At 48.4% G+C, this 20,190-nt stretch overlaps 1 protein-coding gene across 2 annotated transcripts in view; it reads left to right on the forward strand.

The window, feature by feature from the left end:
• Positions 1–1,574: 1,574 nt before the first annotated feature.
• The window catches only part of ACVR2A (activin A receptor type 2A), a 56,074-nt gene continuing 37,458 nt past the window's right edge, over positions 1,575–20,190 (forward strand). For both annotated transcript variants that reach the window (XM_035330917.1, XM_035330918.1), the window contains exon 1: positions 1,575–2,695. In XM_035330917.1, coding sequence (XP_035186808.1) covers positions 2,641–2,695 — 55 coding nt within the window. In that variant the 5' untranslated portion in view covers positions 1,575–2,640. The remainder of the gene's footprint in view (positions 2,696–20,190) is intronic.

Raw genomic sequence — 20,190 nt, forward strand, 5'->3', positions numbered from 1 at the left:
GGCACCAATACATGCACATCTTCCCCCCAAAGGTGAGAACAGTGGGGTTTATGCACTCTTCTTGTTCTCTCCTTCATCTGTTCTGAGCAGGGCACAGGTGTTGCTCCTTCATGCTCATGTTTTGGAGCGCAGACAGCTTGTTCTGCTCCTGCGCAGGACACAAAACCCGGTAGCGCTGTGCCCACCTCGGGGCCTCGTAAAGGCTGCCTCACCGCAAATAAGCAACGCGGGGGACACACAATGATAGGAACCAGAAATTAGCTGCGATGCGGGGGGAGGCCGAGCAGGCTGCCAGCGGCAGGAAGCAGCTAGTTCTGTGGGGAGAGCAGCGCTAACACAAAAACGCTGTGAGATACGGTGTGTAGGTACACCTAACACACCAGTGCTGTGAGGTATGGTGTGTATAACACCTATACAAGTGCTGTGAGCTGTTCTGCGTAGATACACCCAACCCAAGTGCTGTGAGGTGTGCTGTACAAGCGCCATGAGGCGTGCCGTGCGCTCACACCTCACACAAGCGCCGTGAGGCGTGCCGTGTGCTCGCACCAAGTCGTGAACGTACACGGCCGGGGCACAAGCGGGCACAAAAAGCAGGTGCCTTTGGGGCCCTGCCCTTACACCGGACGGCGGTACCTGGCCGAGATTCGCCACAGAGCGGCCGCCACGGCGGGCGCTGAGGGGCGCTGAGGGGGCGGGCGGCGCCCAACGGCCGCGCCCTGAGGCGGGGCGGGAACGCGCACGGGCGCGGCGGCACGCGAGCGGGCCGCGCGCACGCGCGCAGGTAGGGGCGGAGGCAGCGCGCCGCCGCCGGCGCTCCGCCCATCACCGGGAGAGGAGGGGGGAGGGCGGGCGGGGCCCGGCGGGCGGGCGGCGTCCCGCGATTGGCCCGTGGAGCTGTCAATCCAGGGCGGCGCGCGCTCGGCCGGCGTCGCGCGAGGGGCCTGGCGCGGCGGGGGGCTGGGGGGGGGGAGGAGGGGAGGAGGAGAGGGAACAAAAACAATCGGCCGGGCGCCGCCATCTTGGGCCGGCTCCGCACGCCGCGCGGTGAATGGGTCGCTATGAGAGAGCCACAGGGGAGCGGCGGCAGCAGCAGCGCTCCGAGGGCTGCTCCGAGCTGCCGCCCGCCCTCGGCGGGCTCTAGAGGCGGCCGCCGCCGCCCGCAGGGAACCCCCGGGCTCGGCCTTTCCTCCTCGGCGAGCCCCGAGCCGCGCTCCTGGACCGACAAAGTTGGGCTCCGCCGCGCCGCCGCCGCCCGGGAGCCGAGGGGGTCGCGGTCGGGGGCCGAGCCGGGAGCGGGCCGGGGCCGGGGCCAGGGCTAGGGCAGGGCCCAGGGGAGCCCGGCCGGGGGCTCGGGGCTGTTCCGCGCCGCCCCGCCGACCTCTTTCCCTTTTTAATATATATATTTTTTTCTTCTTCTTTTTTTTTTTTCCTCAAAAAATCCTGACCGGACTGAGGGGGAGACAGCCGCCGTTGTGGTAGGGAGAGGGGAAGAGGAGAGGCGGCCGTGAGGGGTTGGCGAGCACACGGCCGGGGGGCGGCAGGGACAGGGGGACAGGGCACGACAGGGGGACAAGGGGACAGGACAGAGGGACAGGGGGGGACAGGACAGGGGGACAGCGCCGCCCCAGCTCCCTGTGGCCCCCTCAGCCCCTTTTTTCCCTCAGGAGCTTCCCCGGGACTCGCCGCCCTCCTCCCCGGCGGCCGGGCGCTGCGTGCTTTTTGCGGCGTTTTTAATTTAATTTATTTTTTTTCCCCTCTCCTCGTTTAAATACCAAATACAGCCTCCCCCCCGGGGGCAGGGGATGGAGGTGTCTTAGGAAAAATACCCAATTCCGCAGCCCGGGCTGAAGGCCGGCCCGGAGAGGGAGCGATGAGCTCGGGCTGAGCGGCCGGGGACGTGGGGAGCCGGTGTAGGGCCGGTGCCAGCCCCGGTGCTGCCCTTCTGCCGGTGCCAGCCCCAGCCCTGGTGCTGTTCCTCGGCCCCTCAGCACCCTCAGCAGCACCTCGGCACCCTCAGCAGCACCGCCATCCAACCCCAGCCTGGCCCACGTGCAGCCACCGGCCTCCTCCCGCAGGACTCCCGAGCCGTCTCTTCCTCGGAGGCTTTGGACGTTGGAAGGCGAAATGGAGCTGCTCTTCTTCTCCCAAACACTACATGTTGCGTAACGGGAGCCAGGACGAAAGCCCCGGCCCGTGTGCTGGTCTCGGTACGACTCCCAGCGCTCGGCACCCACCGGGGATGCTTTACGGAGCTTGATGTGGAACGGAGTTGGAGCCTCTTCAGAGACTTCGTTGTGTCCGGCGGCTTAATTGCTGACTTCTTTTTCTTAGTGGATTCGTAACGTACTTTTATGAATTAAATTTTGCCACTGTTTGTACAGAAGCCAAATGACACGTGTGTTTTGAAACACGGTTCCAAATATATCCAGCCCTGAACCCGGATTCTCGCTAGTAAGAGCCGGAGGGAGATCGTCAGTCTCTACATAAACCTGATTTTACTGTTTCGTGAACATTATCCTCTTCAGAGATGTTGCTGTAGATTGCTTTACAACTGTTCGGCAAGAAGGGGGATTTTCCAGCTTGCTGGACCCAGGAAACTGGATACTTAAAGTCACTTAAATGTTTTAACAGCATTGGAAAATGGGAGCTGCTACTAAGTTGGCGTTTGCTGTTTTTCTTATCTCTTGTTCTTCAGGTAAGTAAAAGTTGTTTTTGTCGCTTTCAATGTAAGGCTTTGGGGTCAGCACTGGAAAGCCAGAGGTAATTTTGTTGGTTAGGATGTGTTGGCAAAAACCACGATCGGCAGATGTTTGGGGATGGCAGTAACCGTGCAGGCAGCAGCTGTTTTCGTCGTGATTCTTAAAAATGTCTAACGAGCACGCTTCAGATGTGTGCAGCGCTTGGATTGCAGAGAAATCGTCAGCAGCAAACGTGGAGACATAACCACCTAGTGTCACATCTGGCAACCTGGCAGTGCAATTATTAGTTTCATCTTTTTTTTATATATATAATTAAGGATAACCAAGATGAAATACTCATATCTCTGTTGAGAGCTCTTGTTCTGGAGCGATCAGTGGTGGATGGCCACCTTCGTTACGGCTTCGTTAGCTTAGGAGAGCCGCTCTTGTGAAAGCATTCACTCGTCCTTTGCTGATAGCAAGGGGTGTGTGCACAGAAAGAGGCTGAAAAGGCACGCTTTCGGTTTCAAAGCAGTGATTTGTAACACTTCTATCTCGCTGTTCGATATTTCGCTGTCTTCGGGTGTGAAAGTTGGGTTTCAGATACTGCATCGTAGCTACCAGGCTTGGGGTGAGAACTCCCGCACGCTTGGTCAGGAGGAAAATCCTGGTAGCAACCAGTGGTTGGAGGAACTGCTGGTGTATTTCTACTCGGAGCTCGTCAGTTTCACTAAAAACCTCCCGTGAGCTGTGTAACAGCCTTAATATTTGTTCAGATGGCAAGCCTGCTACTTTCTGCTTACATTTTGAGGGTGCATGGAGTCCTCTGTGTGTTTACGCTTCTTTTGGCTTTCTGGGTGGCGAGTGGAGGTGTACTTGTTGATCGGTCCGAAAGCTGCCAGACAAGTACTCAGGTTTTCGATGTAACTGGTCTCAGGGAGTAATGAGATCTGTGTAACGATGGCTTTTAAAATTTCAGCGTTATGATGTACGGGATTCTGCTGAACAGTACGTTTTCTTGTGGTTAGTAAATGGATAGTCTAGTCTTATGTCTGTAGTGTTATTGATCAGTTCCGTGTGGGCTTAAATGTGCTGTGAAATGGCGATCGCTGCCAGAAATAACCCCCCCAAACCCTTTCAGTTTTAACAGAGAAATCTCAGAACAGGCTAAGGACACAGCTTTTTTAGGTTAGGGCATGCCACTTACTGCTTTTGTGAAACAAAACATGATTTCTGACAATTTTGTCCTACCCTAGAAGATGTCTTTCAGGTTTCCCTTTACTTTCACGTTTCCCTTTACCTTGTTTTTAAGGAACTCAAATAACAACATTCCTCTTAAGTCAGGAATATCCTCTACAGGGAAACTTTTCTTCATCTCAGTGACAGCTTCTGAGAGGCTTGGTGCCATCTGTTCTTCATGTCTCTCTCCCTTCCACATCCTTCTATTAAGATCCTTTTGCCTAGAGCACAGAATAGCGATCTTGTTGACATTGCCGCATTAAAAAGAGCTGTTAAGCAACAAAGCCTGGCTTTTCTTCGGGATTTCTTGCTCATGTTGGTCTTGGTAAGACAAAGTGATTGTTTCTTGCCTGTGAAGATAGAAATAATCGTTGCTAAATGACCAAGGACCTGGCTGCAATTCGAACTGCAGTTTTCTTATTGATGACATTGTTTTGGTGGCTGCTCCAGCGCTAGACATTAAGTATTCCAATATTTAATAAATATTAAACTGTTTTCTACTCTGATACTTGGAGTGTTAGTTCCTGCAGTCCTGGTGTAGGTGCAAACACGAATAAATTCCCAGGGAGCTTTTACGATCCCAATCATAAGATTATGTAAGCTTTGAACGCGAAGCACAGGCACTTGGAGTAGTGTTTCTCCTGGTCACTGTGACTCAGGTTCAAAATCACATCCGATCGATTTACTCTAACAGTGTGATCAGAAAAATAAGTTTCATGGGGAAAAAAAAATCTCAAATGGCTTATGTAAGAGTATTGGCAGTGGTGGAGGAACTCCAGGAGTTCAGGTGTGAAGGGGTCTGGTTCGTTCTCCAGCTGCTTTGTGTTGTACGTGGCCGCGTGTGCGTGTTGGGTGCTCGGGGCCCGGGGCTGGGCTTCTGCCCTGACCTGTTTGCTGCGTGCACTGCAGCTGTCTTCTGCGGTTGTTTCCCTAGCCCATGAATACCCGTCTTCTTTAACTGGCTGAGAACCGTCTGGTTCTAGGTGGTGGGCGTGGAAGTGGGCTTCAGTTTGAAGGCATTTTCTTACCCATCAACTCTTAGATGAAATGCTGTGAGTGGCTTTGAAACGTATCGGAATGCCCAGGGAATTACACCCGGTAATCTTTGAGAAAGTTTTCAATACCATAGTCAAAAAGTGGAAGTACTTCTAAAGTATTACGTTCCGAGAGGTTATCCGGGTTTCTACAAATGCTGTGAACGTGGTCATAGGGTTGCACCCCTTTGTGCTAACCAAAGAGTGAGATGAATGTGCAGTGAGTAAACATCACCGTGCCCCTTTGCTCAGGTCCCCTGTGCACCCCCCATATACTTTCTCTATCTCTCTATGTTTTTGACAATAAAAAAGCAACTCTGAAGTAATAAAATACTTTTGAACAACTGAATGTGCTTCCTGCGCCTCTGCTGAGGCGAGGCTGTAGGTGAGCTGAAAAGAAAGCCAGTAAATAAAACGGTGTTTGAGGAACGCTTCCCTTCAGATGCTGCCGGGGCTCTCCCCACCCCGAGGAAGCGTGCTGCCATGCGCTGCCCTTCGTGATCACCGAGCTGTTCATTATGAACTGGGGGAATAGAGGATGTACGTCTGCCTCAGCTTTCTCTGCTGTTTCAGACCGTGCAGCCTGCGTATTGAAAACGCTGGGTGAGGTGGAAGCAGTGGGTTGTCCTTAACCCAGGTCTGCTGCTGTGGGCACTCCAGTTGTGAACTCCTCGTGGTTCTTTGTTGCTTGTATCTTCCAAACCTCATTTCCTCTGTTTGAGTGCCCTGCTTTGTCTGGGGGGTCTGGGAGGCTGTCAGCAGAGTGGTTTGCCAGCTTTAAGTCTCCTCCAGGGAACCAGACCTCAGTTTGTTAGAACTCGGGTAAGCGCAGTTCGTGCCGGCAGTCGCTGAGGCTGAAGGAAGCACTTCAGAAACATCCTGCTCCTGTCCCCCCAACACCAGGTCAGCCTCGAGCCTCTCAGAGGGCCTTGAGCAATTTTTCTAGAGGAAATGACAGATCAGAGGTACCTTTGTAGCTTAAGCAGTATTTTCACTGCACGGGGAACGTTTCATTCTTTGATTTTCCTTTTATTCTTCCTGTCTCACACCAGCTGTTACTAGGGGAAATTACTCTTTCCCCAAGCGCCTAGAGAGCACTGCTGGAGCCAAAGATAGCGCCACAGGCTCGGGAGCTGCGTGCTCAGGTACTCGGGAGGAACTGAGGGGTAGGAGATGAGGCTTTCTTTGCTTAATTTTACTACTGTAATGTTTTTTTTGACAGTCATCATTGCGAACTTTGCAGCACTTGAAAATCCTGCCCAAAGGTTAGCCGTAGTGTTTGTGGAGTTGTCCCTGCTGGTAGGTTCTCTGCAAGCCGTGCGTGAGCACGGCTGGACTCTAACCTGATTGCAAGGCAGGGCAATAAAACTCTTCAGACTTAGAACTACTTGTAAAACAAAGTCCTGCTCAAGATGCCTTTTTTAAAAAAAATCAGTGTAGTGTTTTTTTTTTTGTATCAAGTGTTCTGGGGGTATTCCCAGTGACAACATTCTCCATGCTCCTGTTCAGAGCAGCACTTGTAAATCTGCTTTGTGCTGTTTCCAGGTGTGGATCCATGTCCGTGGATGTGAACGTAATGCTGTTTACAAGGCGTCGGGGCTCCAGGTTGTATTAGAACTTGAGGAACAGAATTTTGATCTATGAACAGTGCTGGATAATCTGCCAGTGCTTAACAATCTACAACCCCCGAATCTTCTAGGTTATGAAAAATACATGTGATGGTGTTAATGCTGTCCTGGAACAGAGAAACGTGGTTCTCGTAGAACTCCGCTTGACTTGGTTTTATTAACACACTTATCCTTCAGTTACAAATCTTGTTTTCATAGAAAAGTAAATAAATAAGCTAATGCTTATTTAAAGATAGGTGCTCTGTAAATGTAAGGGGAGGGGGAGAGGTTTATGTGTGAGGGAAAGGCTGTTTTATCTCAAATAGGGGTGCAAGAAAGTAATGATTACTGTTGTGGATAACAGTTTTCAGCTGGTTTTAATGGATAGGATTTGAATGCCTTTTTTCCCCTATCTTGCTGCAACGTGGGGGCAAAAGCCCTTAGATTGATATGTTCAGATTGTAAACAAAGATAGAAAAATAACTATTTTTCCTGTTTAACTATGGCAGTTCATTTTTACCATATCCTGATTTAGTGTAAGTTAGGGGAAAAAATAACAACAACTCTAGTGTATTTTTTGTTCTTGGTTATTCTCCCTTCCCTTCCAGCCTTTGCCTCTTATGCTTCTGGTTTTGCTGGTGCCTGGCCCTCAATTCCCATAGCCTATTTCTCTTTGAAATTGGAATTCAGTTCTCTTTCAAGTCATGGTTGCCAAGTTTGTATGTATAGTCCCTGGATATCTTAAGAGATGGCAGTAACGTTTTTTGTTACAACACAGGCAAATGAGATGGATACAATATGTAAAAGTAAGTGTTTTGGAGACCTGTGATTCAGAGACTTAGCAAGTCCACGGTGTTTATCCTTGGGAATCATCTAGAGAATAATTGTTACAAGGCAGGCTGTAAAAAGATAGAGGTTGACAAGGAACTTGGTTGTAGGAGAGGGTCCTCGGAGAAGGGGGATGCATTTCTACCACTTAATTAACAGAAAGCAGATTAATGCAAATGCCTGCTTTAGCTGGTTGGTAGAATACATGGTCTGTTAGCTAGCTGATGTTCCTGAAAATGAGAACTCTTTAAAAAAGATCAGGAAAATTGCAAATTTTACAGCCAAGTTCTTGTGTGATGAAATCTTAATGTGTTTTTGTTGCCTTGGTGCTTAAAATTCAGCACATCTTATTTCCTGTTATTTCCATATGGAAATTGAAGTGTTATTGGATGCCAGTGACTTTATGTGGCATCTCTTCTCTTCTCTCCCGTACAGTGTCTGGGTGGTGGTGGTGTTTTTTCTTAGAAACAGTTTGCGACTACAGAGCCAAGCAGCAGAGCATATTTAGGCGTAATCCCACAGAGGATGAATATTTACTGCCATACTGTTTACAGTCATGTCTTTGTGGCTAGGACTCCCAAACGTATGTTAGATGCACCAAATACTTCAATCGCTCGTGGAAAGAGCAGAGGAGAAGGGTTTATCCGCTGCAGTAATTACTGCTAAGGCACCATTCCTTAATGCTTCCACAGTGAAGTAGCTCTGTATGAGGAAGGTCAGCACTCATGGTGTTCTTCTGAATTTGCCAGTTAGAGGAGGAGCTGGAAGCAAGTAGTCTGGCTAGGAAAAAAAAAAAGACAATTCGCTTACTAACTGGAGGCATAAATCTTTGGTTATGTGGTTAGAGGTACTTGAAAAACACGTGAAAATGCAAGAAGCAGCTGTGGGAAGGCTGCCTTTTGCCGTGGCCAGAAGCAGTTTGAGGTAGCCCTGGTGTTGTTATTAGGGTAGGATATGCTGAGGCTGGGTGTTGGTGGGCTCGGAGATGTTCCTCACACCTCCTCTACCTAGGTGCTGTCAAAAAAAGCTGAGTTGTGTTAGAATTCTGAAGAATGCACGTTCTGCTTTTATCTCTTTTTCTTAATTTCTGTTCCACAGTTCTGCCATATCAATCCCATTCCTAGACTCACAGGAAAGGAAGGATGAGCAGGATGGCAGCCTTTACCTCTGCAGCTCTTTGTGATGGCCCTTTCAATGCAGTGGGCCACCGTTGCTCTCAGGTAGAAGCTCCGTTATGGAGCAAATGAGCAAGCGCCATACTTCAGGTGGCACTGATGCCAGCCAAGGTGTGAGTGGCGGCTGTGTAACCTAAAGACTTGGTGACTTCACATTGTAGCACCAATTTCAGTGTTACTGACTTATTCATGGAGAGGGTTTGCTAGGAACTGTTAGACCTCACTGACTTGGCCTTCGTATGTTGCTGAGTACCTTTAGTTGGAAAGAAGGCCACACGTCCTTGAAGTAATGTAAGTAGCTGCTTATCATCTTCCTTATTTCTGCAGAATCATACAATCATCCAGGTTGGAAAAGACCTCTAGGATCACCTAGTCCAACCTTTAACCAAGTCCACCACTGAACCATGCTAATAAAGTCTACACCTACACATTTCTTGAAGACCTCCAGGGCTGGTGCCTCCACTGCTCCCCTGGGCAGCCCGTTCCAATGCTGCACAACCCTTTCAGTGAAGAAATGTCTCCTAATATCCAACCTTAACCTCCCCTGGTGCAACTTGAGGCCATTTCCCCTAGTCCAATCACTTGTAATGTTGTTAAGGTTCTCATTTCTATTTTAAATTCTGAGGATTTGTACAAAGCTGTACTTAGGTGGCAATTCAATTGGAAATGCTGTAATGGTGAAAGGAACCCCCTATACACTGCTAATGGTGATGGGCATGTGAGAAGCTCCAAAATACACCCAAATGCTTGTATTAGTGTTTCATTACATGAGGGAAATGTTGTCTCTAGCTAGTGAATTCAGCTGACTAAAGGGTAAGATGGTTGGGAAGGCTCAACGCTTTAGGAATGCCAGATCTTGGGTAAAATAAAGCAGAAGAATACTTTAAATTATTTCATTTCCCTGGCTTTGGGATGGTCAGCAGGCTGAAAACGAGCATAGCATTTTGCACTTCTGAGAGCTAGGTATTGTGCTCCAGTCTCGTGTTGTTGTGTGCCCAAGTGAGGCTCTCACAGCTGGGAAAATTCCACTGCCCCCAGAATGCTGACAGCAGGTGAGTTGCGTTTGGTTGGTTTAATTTTTAACTCGGATGCACTCTGAGGCTGATACCTGAGAAGTGACATGCAGTTTCATTGAGAGGTTTTGCTTTCAGAAAATGTCTAATTTTATTTAAATGAGTCAGAATCTTTGCTCAGAATTTGGTTGCTTTTCTGCAGCTCTAACGCTCTGTTTTCCATTGCGAAGTGGCATGGGTTCAGTGTGTTCCTGCCCTTTCACCAGGAAGGAGTTGGTCTTTTAACCTGCAGCTGCATGGTTCCTTGTGCCGGGTGGGGTTGTAAGTTGGATGGGGACCTCCCTCCTTTTTAGAAATAGAGAAGGGGGGGAAAAAAGGTGTCCAAAACACTTTGGATTTCTGTATTTTCTGAAAGGTACCAAGCTTTATCTGAGGATAAGCAAGCATGCAGCTTGTATTCTGGACAAAATAGAGCAGGGGAGGCAACGTGGTGATTTCACTGTGATTGACAGCAGCCCTTCAGAGCATTTTAGAGCTGGTCTGTGACTTGTCTCCTGACTGTTTCAGAACCTGTTAGTGAACGGAGCTGCGGAGTGAGCACAAATCCTGTATCACTATCCGTGTTCAAACTGAGCCACAGTCCTGCTCAGCAAATATAACGGGGCACAATGCAAGCCCGTGCCCTTTGGGGCCAGAAGAACACTCACAGAGCCATGTTTAGTGTTGTTTTTAAGGTAATTCCATCATAGTGGCTCTGAATGGAAATGGTAGCTTCCTCTTTGAAATAACGTCAGACAAATCATAGGGGGGTGGGTTAATTTGGGTCCTCAGGGGGTCACCTCCAGCATCCTGCTCAAAGCAGCGCCTCGTCCACCGAACCTGCAGCTTCCTTTCCGAGGGTGCTGTGTCCCCGGGCTCTGCTCTTTGCCTTTGTCCTTGTTGCATTTCACAGAGCTCGTGCTGGGCCACCCCTGCGGGCTGCCGAGGGGACATCGCTGCTGCCAAGCACCCATGGGTGCTGCGGGGGCTGCCGAGGGGATTTTGGTGTTTCGCTTCTCGCTCTGGGTGCGTCTCTTCTGCTCCAAGCACGTGCTCCAGCTGGACCTTGACCTTCATTTACCAGCTTGCGTAGTTGATTTTAAACTCACTGCAGCGGTTTCCTTCCGTGTGGTGGCTTACAGCCTGATGGCGAGGAGGTGGGTTTTGGTAGGTGACGCTGCGACAGCATGAGCTCATTTTTCACTTTTTCAGGTCCAGAGTTTGTATCTCATCTAGATAACACTAATCTCCAGTCTCTAAATACCACCTAAATGAGGTCTTTAGTTGGCCTGCTGTATTTTGAATGCTCAGATTTCAGTATTAGCATTTAAGATGAATTTGAAGCCGTGTTTAAATATAACCGATGGCTTTATCAGGCCTGTTAACATGCGAAGCTTTCCTTCGAGGAACGGGAAAGTTGCACATAAACAGGGACGGGGCTGAGTTTTGTTGCTCAGTTATGCTGTTAAGTGTATGAGACAAAATTAAACTTTGCAGTAACTGTTAATTTTAGACACTTTTGGTAGTGTTTGTCAGGAGATGGTACAGATAGTTCTCTCCAGCTCAGAGCAATTACACGATGGAAGTTTTTTCTTCCAATATTTCCATGTTTCAGGGTTGAAAAAAGAATAAGGCTGTGAAAGTTGCTGTAGTTTAGGCTGTGGCATATACTGGGGCTGAAGGAAAAAAAACGGAGCCTCATCTAACCTTACCCATATAGAGTAGTACAGATCCTGATTCGCTCACGTGTACGAGAAGGATCTGAAACCATGAATAACTTCTGGGTGGTTCGTAAAACCAGAAGCTGCTGTTGCTCCCAGCCCTGCCCTTGTCCCCCAGCCCCTCTCCCAAACCAAACAAGCAGCCTGCTCCCTCGGGACAGCCTCCTGCCAGAAGCAATGTGGGGAGGTTTGCCCGAAGTCCTCTGTCCCCGCTCACGTGGCAAAACCCCGAGTCCGCACCCTGCTAGGTCAGAGGCTTTCAGGGAAGCCGGGAGTGCTCGGGTCTCACTTCCTCTTCCGCAGGGAACGGAGTGGATCCCTCGTTGAAAATGCGATCCTTCAGCGTGCAAATGGCCTTGCCCTGTGGTTCGGAAACGCTCTGGTGGATGGCAATAAAGCAGAACTCACTTCAGCTGGATTTTGGCCAGTCAAAGCGGGAGGCGTGCTTCTGACGGGTTCAACTTAAATCCCCTTCTTGTCCACTTCAGAAGATGGATAGTCATTCCTGGCAACTCCTGATTTTTAAACCTGATTTAATGATATCTTTTAAATAAGATAGTTGCAATGATTCAGAAAACACATCTGAATGCTGTGTGGATACCTGGTGACAAATGTTCAGGAGCTTTTGGCTAAGGGAAAGGATTTAGTTAGCCCCTGTCCTCTTGTGTCCCACCAGGCTGTGAGGGCAGAAACTCTTGTTCATACCTAGCATCCCCACGCTGTGCCTTTGAGTATCTACACAGAAGCTGTACAGTACATAATTTGCAACAAAAATAGATTTAAATCAGTAATCCTGCTCCTCGAGTTGGGAACAGTTATGATCAGAAGGAGAATCATCTGTGGCATATCCTGAGGAGAACCATCTTCAGCAGCCTGTCAGGAGGATTCAGCTATAAAAACAGATTCGGTTTTTGTGTTCTTTTTTCATCTCGAGCGCTGAGAATATGTACCAGAAGTGCTAAATGGTGGTATTGATGTTACTCGAAGGATCTGTGAGAACAGAAATGGAATAATCCTTGGATTTTATGTAATTGGTGATGAGTAAATGCTGGAATTTGGTGGAACATCTAATCCTACAGTTTTGGAAGGAGAATGCTGCCTAATAAATTGTCATGAGCTTTTTTTAGTTGGGTGGGTGATTGATGGAGATTTTCTAGAACCTTGCATTGCCAATTATTCTGAAATCTAGTAAGCCCAGAAGTTTTTCCCTCTCCATTATTGTAAATATTTTGGTGTTAGAAGCTCGCTCATTTGCAGTGAAACCAAGGGATGGGATCTGTGCAGGAAAACAATTGGTATTTTTCACTTCAGCATAATCATACTGTGAGTTTGGTTTTGAAGGACTTTCAGGATATGTAGGAGCTGAGGAAGTGTGTTTAGAGGAGCTTGAGTTGGTGTTCTGAACTTTGTGCCCTTCTCCTGTGTCATCTTTCTAGCCACAGTCAGCCCAATGCCTGGCCAAGAGCAGCTTGTTTGCAGCTCAGAGCTTGCTTAAGAAAACCATTACGAAGCATGGCCGGGCACGTTGACCATGCAGTTGGAGACCAGGCAGACTTGGACAACTCTTGGAACATCGCTAATAAACTGCAAACCCTTGTTGCAGATAAGTCGAGTCTCCCATGTGTCAGACTTCGCTTGTTCAGGCCATCGTTAGGCAGGATGGCTAAGTAGAAAAAGTCATTTGGAAGCAGAAGCTCAGTAATGGGATGAGTTGCAAAGTATGCCAACAAAGTGGATGCTCTTTAATTGCTTCCTCCAGTAGTTCAGCCAGCTTTACGGAGCAGCTAATTAGGTTCTGCTTGTCCAAAAGGCTTACTCCAGTTGCTCCAATTGTTAGTGCTGACAGCCAGGATCTCTTCATGGAGCCACTCAGGCTCATTTGTCCTTTTTTAGTCAAAATCAGTCTTGATATTTTTCTTCCCTCTGAGAAGACCACGTTGCTCAGTGTGGTACGAAGTGGTATATGGTAAGTTAAATCTTTTCTTTACCCAGACATCTTTGAAGTGTCATTACCTGATTTCGGTTGTGTGGCACTTCCAAATTGCATCTCTAGCTTTAGCTAGCTTCTCTGTTTGACGTAGCCTCAAGACTTCACAGGTTTTACATAATGAAAAATATTACACTGTAAGTCCTTTCAGTGTTGGAGTCTTGTGGTACTGTCAGCTTTGGTTTATGTAGGACGTGGAATGGAAACGGACTGGAGGACTGGGAGAGCGACAGTTCCTCCTCCCCGTGTCCTCTTCCTCAGCCATGTACCTGCTTTGTGGCAAAGCACTTCGCTGTTGGCTCAGCCCTCATGGCTCTCTGATGTTGTGCTGGGCCGATGCAATTCATTGAACCATCAGAAGTGACTTGGAAAAATAGTAAGTGGCTTTCTGCAAGCAGCATGGAATGAGGACCAGATCTGGGGTAAAAGAGGAGTGTGGAAGGAGATGGGTGGGATGAGGGCTGGCCTAGGAAATGAAGTGTTCAGGGATGTGATGTTGGGGTCCAGTAGGACTGTTCTCTATACAGACTGGGTAAGAAAGGAAAAATTACAAAAATAATTATCTTTGTTAGTAACGTGTTTAAAAAGAACTTCCTTCACTGCTTTGGAGTGGTTCTGAGAACCACAGTGCATGTCTGTTGTCACGGAGTTTTCTTCTCCCTTGTTGGACGTGGAGGCTTGCAGGAACGGAGCAGCGTATGCTCACTGTCGTTCGGTCGAGCTGCACTCTTCTCCCATCGCACTAGCAGGTGTTTCACAGGTAAGGGAGGGCAATGTTTCCACACTTCCAGAGAGGGTCATAAACTGGTGGAGCTGCAGCCTGCATCTGGGGAACCTGAGCTAAAGGCACTGATGATAAAATTCACTTCCATCTCCCAGGTTCACAGGTAACAGTGAGGTAGGAACTAAGAGGTGCAGGCTACAGTGAGCAGTTCTGGAAGCAGTTTCTGGTTTGTGGTCCTTGAATTTCAGCAACAAATTGTCCTAGAAATGTATCCTGAGCAGGCAGGTACAAACTTGATGCAAAAAGTCTGGTAAAGATCAGATCCAAGCAGAGAATAGACAGCACTCAAAGATCTTCAAAAGATGGGGAAAATACAGTTGAGGTCTTTAAAGTAATGCATCTCACTTGCTATAATGACTGGATACACGCAGTTCAAAACACTAAGCACAGTAATCACACTTAGAGACGAAGAGCTCATCTGGTGACGTATCTTTTTTCATGCCAGCTAAGCAGCCCTTGCACTCAGTGAGTCCTCTCAGAGTAAGGACACGGAGATCCTGGCCGTAACCACCCGACTTGCAAGCATCTCCCAGCTTCCATAAGCGTGGGGCCACTTGTCAGAAGCCAAGTGTTACTGTTCGATCCCGAGAGTCCCTGAGGCAGATGAACAGGCCAGCCCCAGGTGATCAGGCGTGCAAAGCAGCTCTAACGGAGCTGGCAGAAGCCATAAAGCAGGGAAATCTTTATAGACAGCAGGGTGCACGTCCTGCAAGAGACAGGCGTGGCCCCAAGAGAAGCCAGGGTGGTGGAGAGACACAGATACTTGCAGTTCAGCTGCTTACCAAGGCGTTGAGGCAGCTACCTGAACGTCAGCCTTTTGTTTCTCAGTCTTGGAGAATAATTGTCAGGCTTCTTTATTGCTGTTTTAGCATCATGTGGCTTTTAACCTTCCCTGGAACTCTGTCATGACTTTTCCCATACTGTAATCCAAGTATCAGCAGCAGATGTAAGAGGTAAATTAGTCTCCAGTAGCAGTGTTCTCACTTTCTGAATAAAGCATGACCAGAAGTCCCGATCCGTTTCAGAAGCATGGAGGAATCTTACCTCAGGTGTGATCTGAAACCTGACATCTTTGTGGGGTTTTTCCCCATCTGTGGTCTTCTCCAGCTGAGCCTAAAACCTGTCTCCCTTTTAGGGAAGGATGAAGCTGATGTCCTGAGCCCAGGCCACCATTGTCCACTTCTGTTCCTTTCTCTGTTTCAAGTTGCTTTCTGCCTGGGTGAAGCAGAATTTTTAATTCCTTTCTCTCCTGAGGTGATGGCTTCTGCTGAGCACATCTAAGCTAACATAAGGACTTCTGCCACCAGGAAGTGAAGGCCTCAATGTGTGTTGTTTTCTGTCTACTCTCCCTCTTCTTTTCCTACTCTTGGGAGCATAATCTTATTTGTACCTTTGTATTCATCTCCATGGATTGCCCCTGTCCCTTTGAAAAGTGTTTAAGGTTTTCTGGAATTTGGGGAGCTATGGAAGGTGCTGGTAAGATCTGGAGGAAGGGCAAAACACTGGAAGCACAGACAGACAAGGCACTGGTGAGATCCTTTTCCAAGCAGACTCAGAACATTAAATGGGCAAGGAATGCTTTGCCTCTTTACTTACAGTGGTCTTCTTCCAGCCTGGGACATTGAAGCAGTCTCTTGCGCAAAAAAGGAGGCAGATTGATCGCAGGCTGCCAGAGAGCTGCACCTACAGGCACAGAGGTTGAGACAAATGGAGATGCGTAACTGCAAATTTCCATGGTCAAATAATCTTTAGCCTAATGTGGAATCTGACTGCTCTGAGGCTGAACGCCTGGGCCCCCTTTTTCTGAGCTGCCGAGCTCTCCAACAGTAAGCTTTTATGCACAATTTCCAGAGCTTTCACGTGTCTTCCCCTGGAGGGTGAACTCTTCTCTAGTTTGTGCTTTCCCTCAAAGAAAAAAAAAAACTCTTGATAACCTAAAGGGATGGCCTTAAGCTTGGAAAGGATGGAGTGGCTGGAGGTATCAAGCCTAGGAACTCAGCCTTTGTTGGCAGGAGCTTGTGTTCGTGCTCTGGGTCACATGTTGATTTGCTCAGGGCAGCTCTCTGCAGTTGAGTCCCATGTTCCTCTGACTCTGCAGGGAACTCGGGTACCTAAGTTCATGGCATTAAATTGCATTGCAGAGGATACTTGGGAACCTTCAGAGCTGTAATGGCAGGCTGCCGTGGCACTTCTCAGCCCCAGGCCTCCATAGTCTTGGTCTGAACAACAACACACCCAACAGAGATCGTTTTCTGACCTCCAGCAGAAAGGCTCCATCTTGGTACCTCTGCATAAACGATCAAATAATGCCAGAGGAGAAACAAAGGCGGTTTGAGTGTCATATCTGCCTTGCTGTTCCCTCACCAGCCAACACATTCAAGAGGAAGGTAGGTGTCAGTCTCTCCTTGGTGAAGAGCGCTATGCAGAAGAGGAGTTGCTGTTAGTGCTCAGCCACTGATTTACCAAGTATCTGTTGACTGTGCTGACTGGCTGCAGGTAATCATTATCCTGTAAAACCAAAAATAAAAACCTAACCACGTTTGTTTTCTCATTCAAAAAGGCTACTCTCCTGTCAGTCGTAACCAAGTGCCTAAGAAACTGTCTCCCTAAGTACTCATCCGCTGCAGCAGAACAAACAGCTTGAGCAGGCAAGGCAGGAGAGCTCTCCCAAAACCTTTTTGGCAGTTGTGAGGCTTTGATGTTCTCCTGGGCTGCCAGGAGAATTTATTGCTGAATGAATTCCTTACTTGAGACAAGAGAAACACCTGTTCCTGCCTGAACAGAAGAACTGCTCCATCAAAGAACATCTGGCACTGTAAGCCCTTAAACTACTGTTTGTGAATTCCCTTTTTCTTTAAGGTACTCCTAACACAGCTTTGGCAGTGCAGTTCTCTTAGGAAGGTAAGCACCGGTGTGACAGGGATTGCTGGCTACCTCAAAGGAAGCACTGCGCTCAAAATGCATCCTTCTGCCCCTCGGTACCCGCAGAGCCTCTGTTGTGCTGTGAAGGAAAGGCGTTCTCTTTGTTTTCTAAAACAAACGTACCATCTAGGAACAGCAAGTTAAGCCTGTGTGTATACACACAAACCAATCCAAATTAAATGTAAACAACCTGAAATCCGATAACTGTAACTGCATTTAGGGGTGCTCTGGGGGCCAAGCCCCTGATAACTTGGCTCTCGTTCCTGTTCAGCCTGCTGGCCAACTGCTTCACGTCGCTTCCAGTGAAGTGATCGATGAAGGTCCTTTATGTGAAAAAACATGTCTCTTATTAACTGTGGGTAATCGAACTCTAAAGCTTGCTTCAGAACGTACGGAAATCAAAAATGATTCAGGGATGGACAAATTGATGGAGGGTGATTTGTTCTGAGGTACTGAAACGTGGTCTTGGAGGCAGCCTCCAAATGAAGGAACTCCCGATCCCTGAAGGCTCCTCCCCAAAGTCTTTGGGCAATCCTCCAGTTCAGGCTGCCTGATTCTTTTGAAACATTCTCCTCCTCGTTTTGGGGTTCAGTTCCACCTCCCAACAGGTGCCATATAAATGGGCCTTCTGCTCAAGGGAAATAGTCATCCTCCTTGTCCCGCCGGCCTTGGGCCAGGCCCCGTGGCCATGGCAGCTGGGTCAGCAGCCAGGGCCTTGTGCAAAGTTCACCCTGCCTCCCTTTGGGTGTTGTCAGAAGTTAAACTGTAGCTCGTGCTTCGGCTGGGGCTTGGCTGGGGTGTCTGAGGCGGCGTTCAGAAGGGGCCCGTGGGGCACGGAGGGGACCGAGGGTGGAAGTAGGGCCGGTGCTGGGCAGCTCGCCTCTCCTGCGGGTGTGCTGTCAATCCTAGCAGGGGGTTATGTCTGAACGCTCTTCAGTTTCCACGTGTTTGTAGCACCATTGGAATATCCAGTGCAGCATGCGCTTGCTCTGAGCTCGCTGCTTTGAGGTGACTTCAGCCACGGTGGCAGTGAAGACATTGCAAACAGTATGGGTAATCCGAAATAACTGCGTCCTGGGTTCTTTCTTAGGTGCTCCAATGTGTCGAACCCTCTGCTTTTTCTGGTTCTTTATTGCCAATATTGTCTGAGTGAAACAGATTAAAACTAGTTTGTATAGAGAGATAGGGTCTTCATCCTGTGTGCTGCTGAAACTCCTGAGGTCAAGGAGAAGCTCTGCTGCCAGCTTGGTCAAAGCCATGCTGATGCGCAGTGGTCTTGGCGAGCCTTATTTTCCCAAATGCCGTGGAACCAGAAACCCCTGCAGTTAGTATTAGCTCACGGTGTAGTCTGTAAAGAGATACTTATCTGCCTCCATCAGCAGTGGGTGGAATGCTATTTTTAAGGAAGTTTGAGAGAAATTATTATTTGCAAGCAATGATGTAACTCCTACCGTGGCTTAAGGTAGAGATTGGGAAGTCCTACTGAACTTCTGCTTCCCAGAAGACGGCATTAATAGGCAGAGTTACAATTTAAACTTCTTTTTGCATCCCTTTGTGCACGATAACTTTAGAACAGTCCTTTTTCCTCTCCAACTGGAAGTGTCTGGCTTTCTGGTGACCTCTTACGAGTGCAGTTGAACCTCTTGGCAGATGATCTGCCTGGTAGAGGCTCCCAGAGGTAAACCCATGGCATATACCCACTGGTGTCTCTGTCCTCCTGTCTGTGATGCACAGGAGGGACTGGGCAGGGGGAGTTAGTACAGAAAACATGTTCAAGGAATCCTGCTCAAGACTTCAGCATGGAACTTGGTGTTTGAGGACCAGGTTTAAGACTCTGACCTGTCAAAGAGTGGAAGGAAGAGTTTTAATGTAGTGGCAACATTTGTGCTCTGGCTTTCGCTGGGTGCTTGGATAAGAATAAGGTCAAAATTGAATCCTAAAGTGCCTTCAGGATTTCAGGTCAAGAGATGTCATTTCCTTAATTGTTACCTAAATTTAGAAGAAGAGTTAACTTCTAGTAGCACTCCTGGTGCTTCTACCTGGAAGCCTGTGGTTGCACGATGGTGTTTTCTTCTGCCACGTGCGTGCCTGATTCAGACATGGATTTCTGTTCTTCTTTTTTCCATTTGCAGCTTGATGATAAACGTCAAAACCTGCGAGTTTTCTTTATGTAGCCATGGTGTTACTGCTTTTAGGACAGGTGGTTCATTCCTTATCCCACTGGAAAGAAAAAAAAAAAAACAAGGGTAATTGTTACCTCTGAATGAACCTAGCTGGCTGGTGGGCTGCCTGGGGGGATCGCCACCAGCTGCACTGGGGCTGCTCGTGCTTCCCCAGGAGGGCACCGGGTGCTGTTCTCTGTGGGAAGGAGCCTTTCTTTCTTCCTGGGAACGTGTGGAGGTTGAGATGCTCCTGAGACTCAGGGATAAATGTCAGAGGCATAGCCATATTGTTCTGACATGAAAAAATGATGGGCTAATAGAAGTTGAATTTTGTATGCTTGCAGGATGATAGAAACTGATTTTTTTTCTAGATACAACCCAAAAGTAGTCTGTCTCGTTTTAATTATTGCCGAGGTTATCTAATTAAAATTAGGCACAGTGAGAACTTCTACAGCCAAAACCAGTTCCGTGTTTTTGAAGATGAATAGCTGAGCTCTTGGAGAGCCCCAGCAGTGCTCTTGCAGTGTGTATGATTTCCTGCTTTACTTGAATACTTCTCTTTCCTGACACTGTTGTGGTGGAACACATCACACAGGCAGGTGAAACAGCTGAGCAGGATGACATTGCCTTGGTGTGGTGCTGTGAGGTGGGCAGGCGAAGTAACAGCATCCCACCTGGCTCTGTTCTGCACGCCCGTTGCATGTGCCGCCCTGATCTGCTCTTCTTGCTGCTTCTTGTCCCCCGGCTGCAGCCCTGGCAGCCTTGCAGGACATCCTGCTGGCTGTTGTCCCCTCCAGGGGAAGGGCCAAACTCAACCCACAGCGTATTAGGACACTTCTCAGAGCACCCCGTTCTCACCCCCTTCTCAGAGCACCCCGTTTTGAGGAGTCTCAAAAGGCATGCAGAAGATCCCTCTGTTACGCTGCATGGTTAGGAGGTTAGCGCTAAAGATGGTAATTCTTCAGATCGATCAGGAGCAGGCGAGCTTCAGGCTGCTGCTG

The sequence above is a fragment of the Oxyura jamaicensis genome, chromosome 7 (genome assembly GCF_011077185.1).
Source record: "Oxyura jamaicensis isolate SHBP4307 breed ruddy duck chromosome 7, BPBGC_Ojam_1.0, whole genome shotgun sequence".
NCBI lineage: Eukaryota > Metazoa > Chordata > Aves > Anseriformes > Anatidae > Oxyura > Oxyura jamaicensis.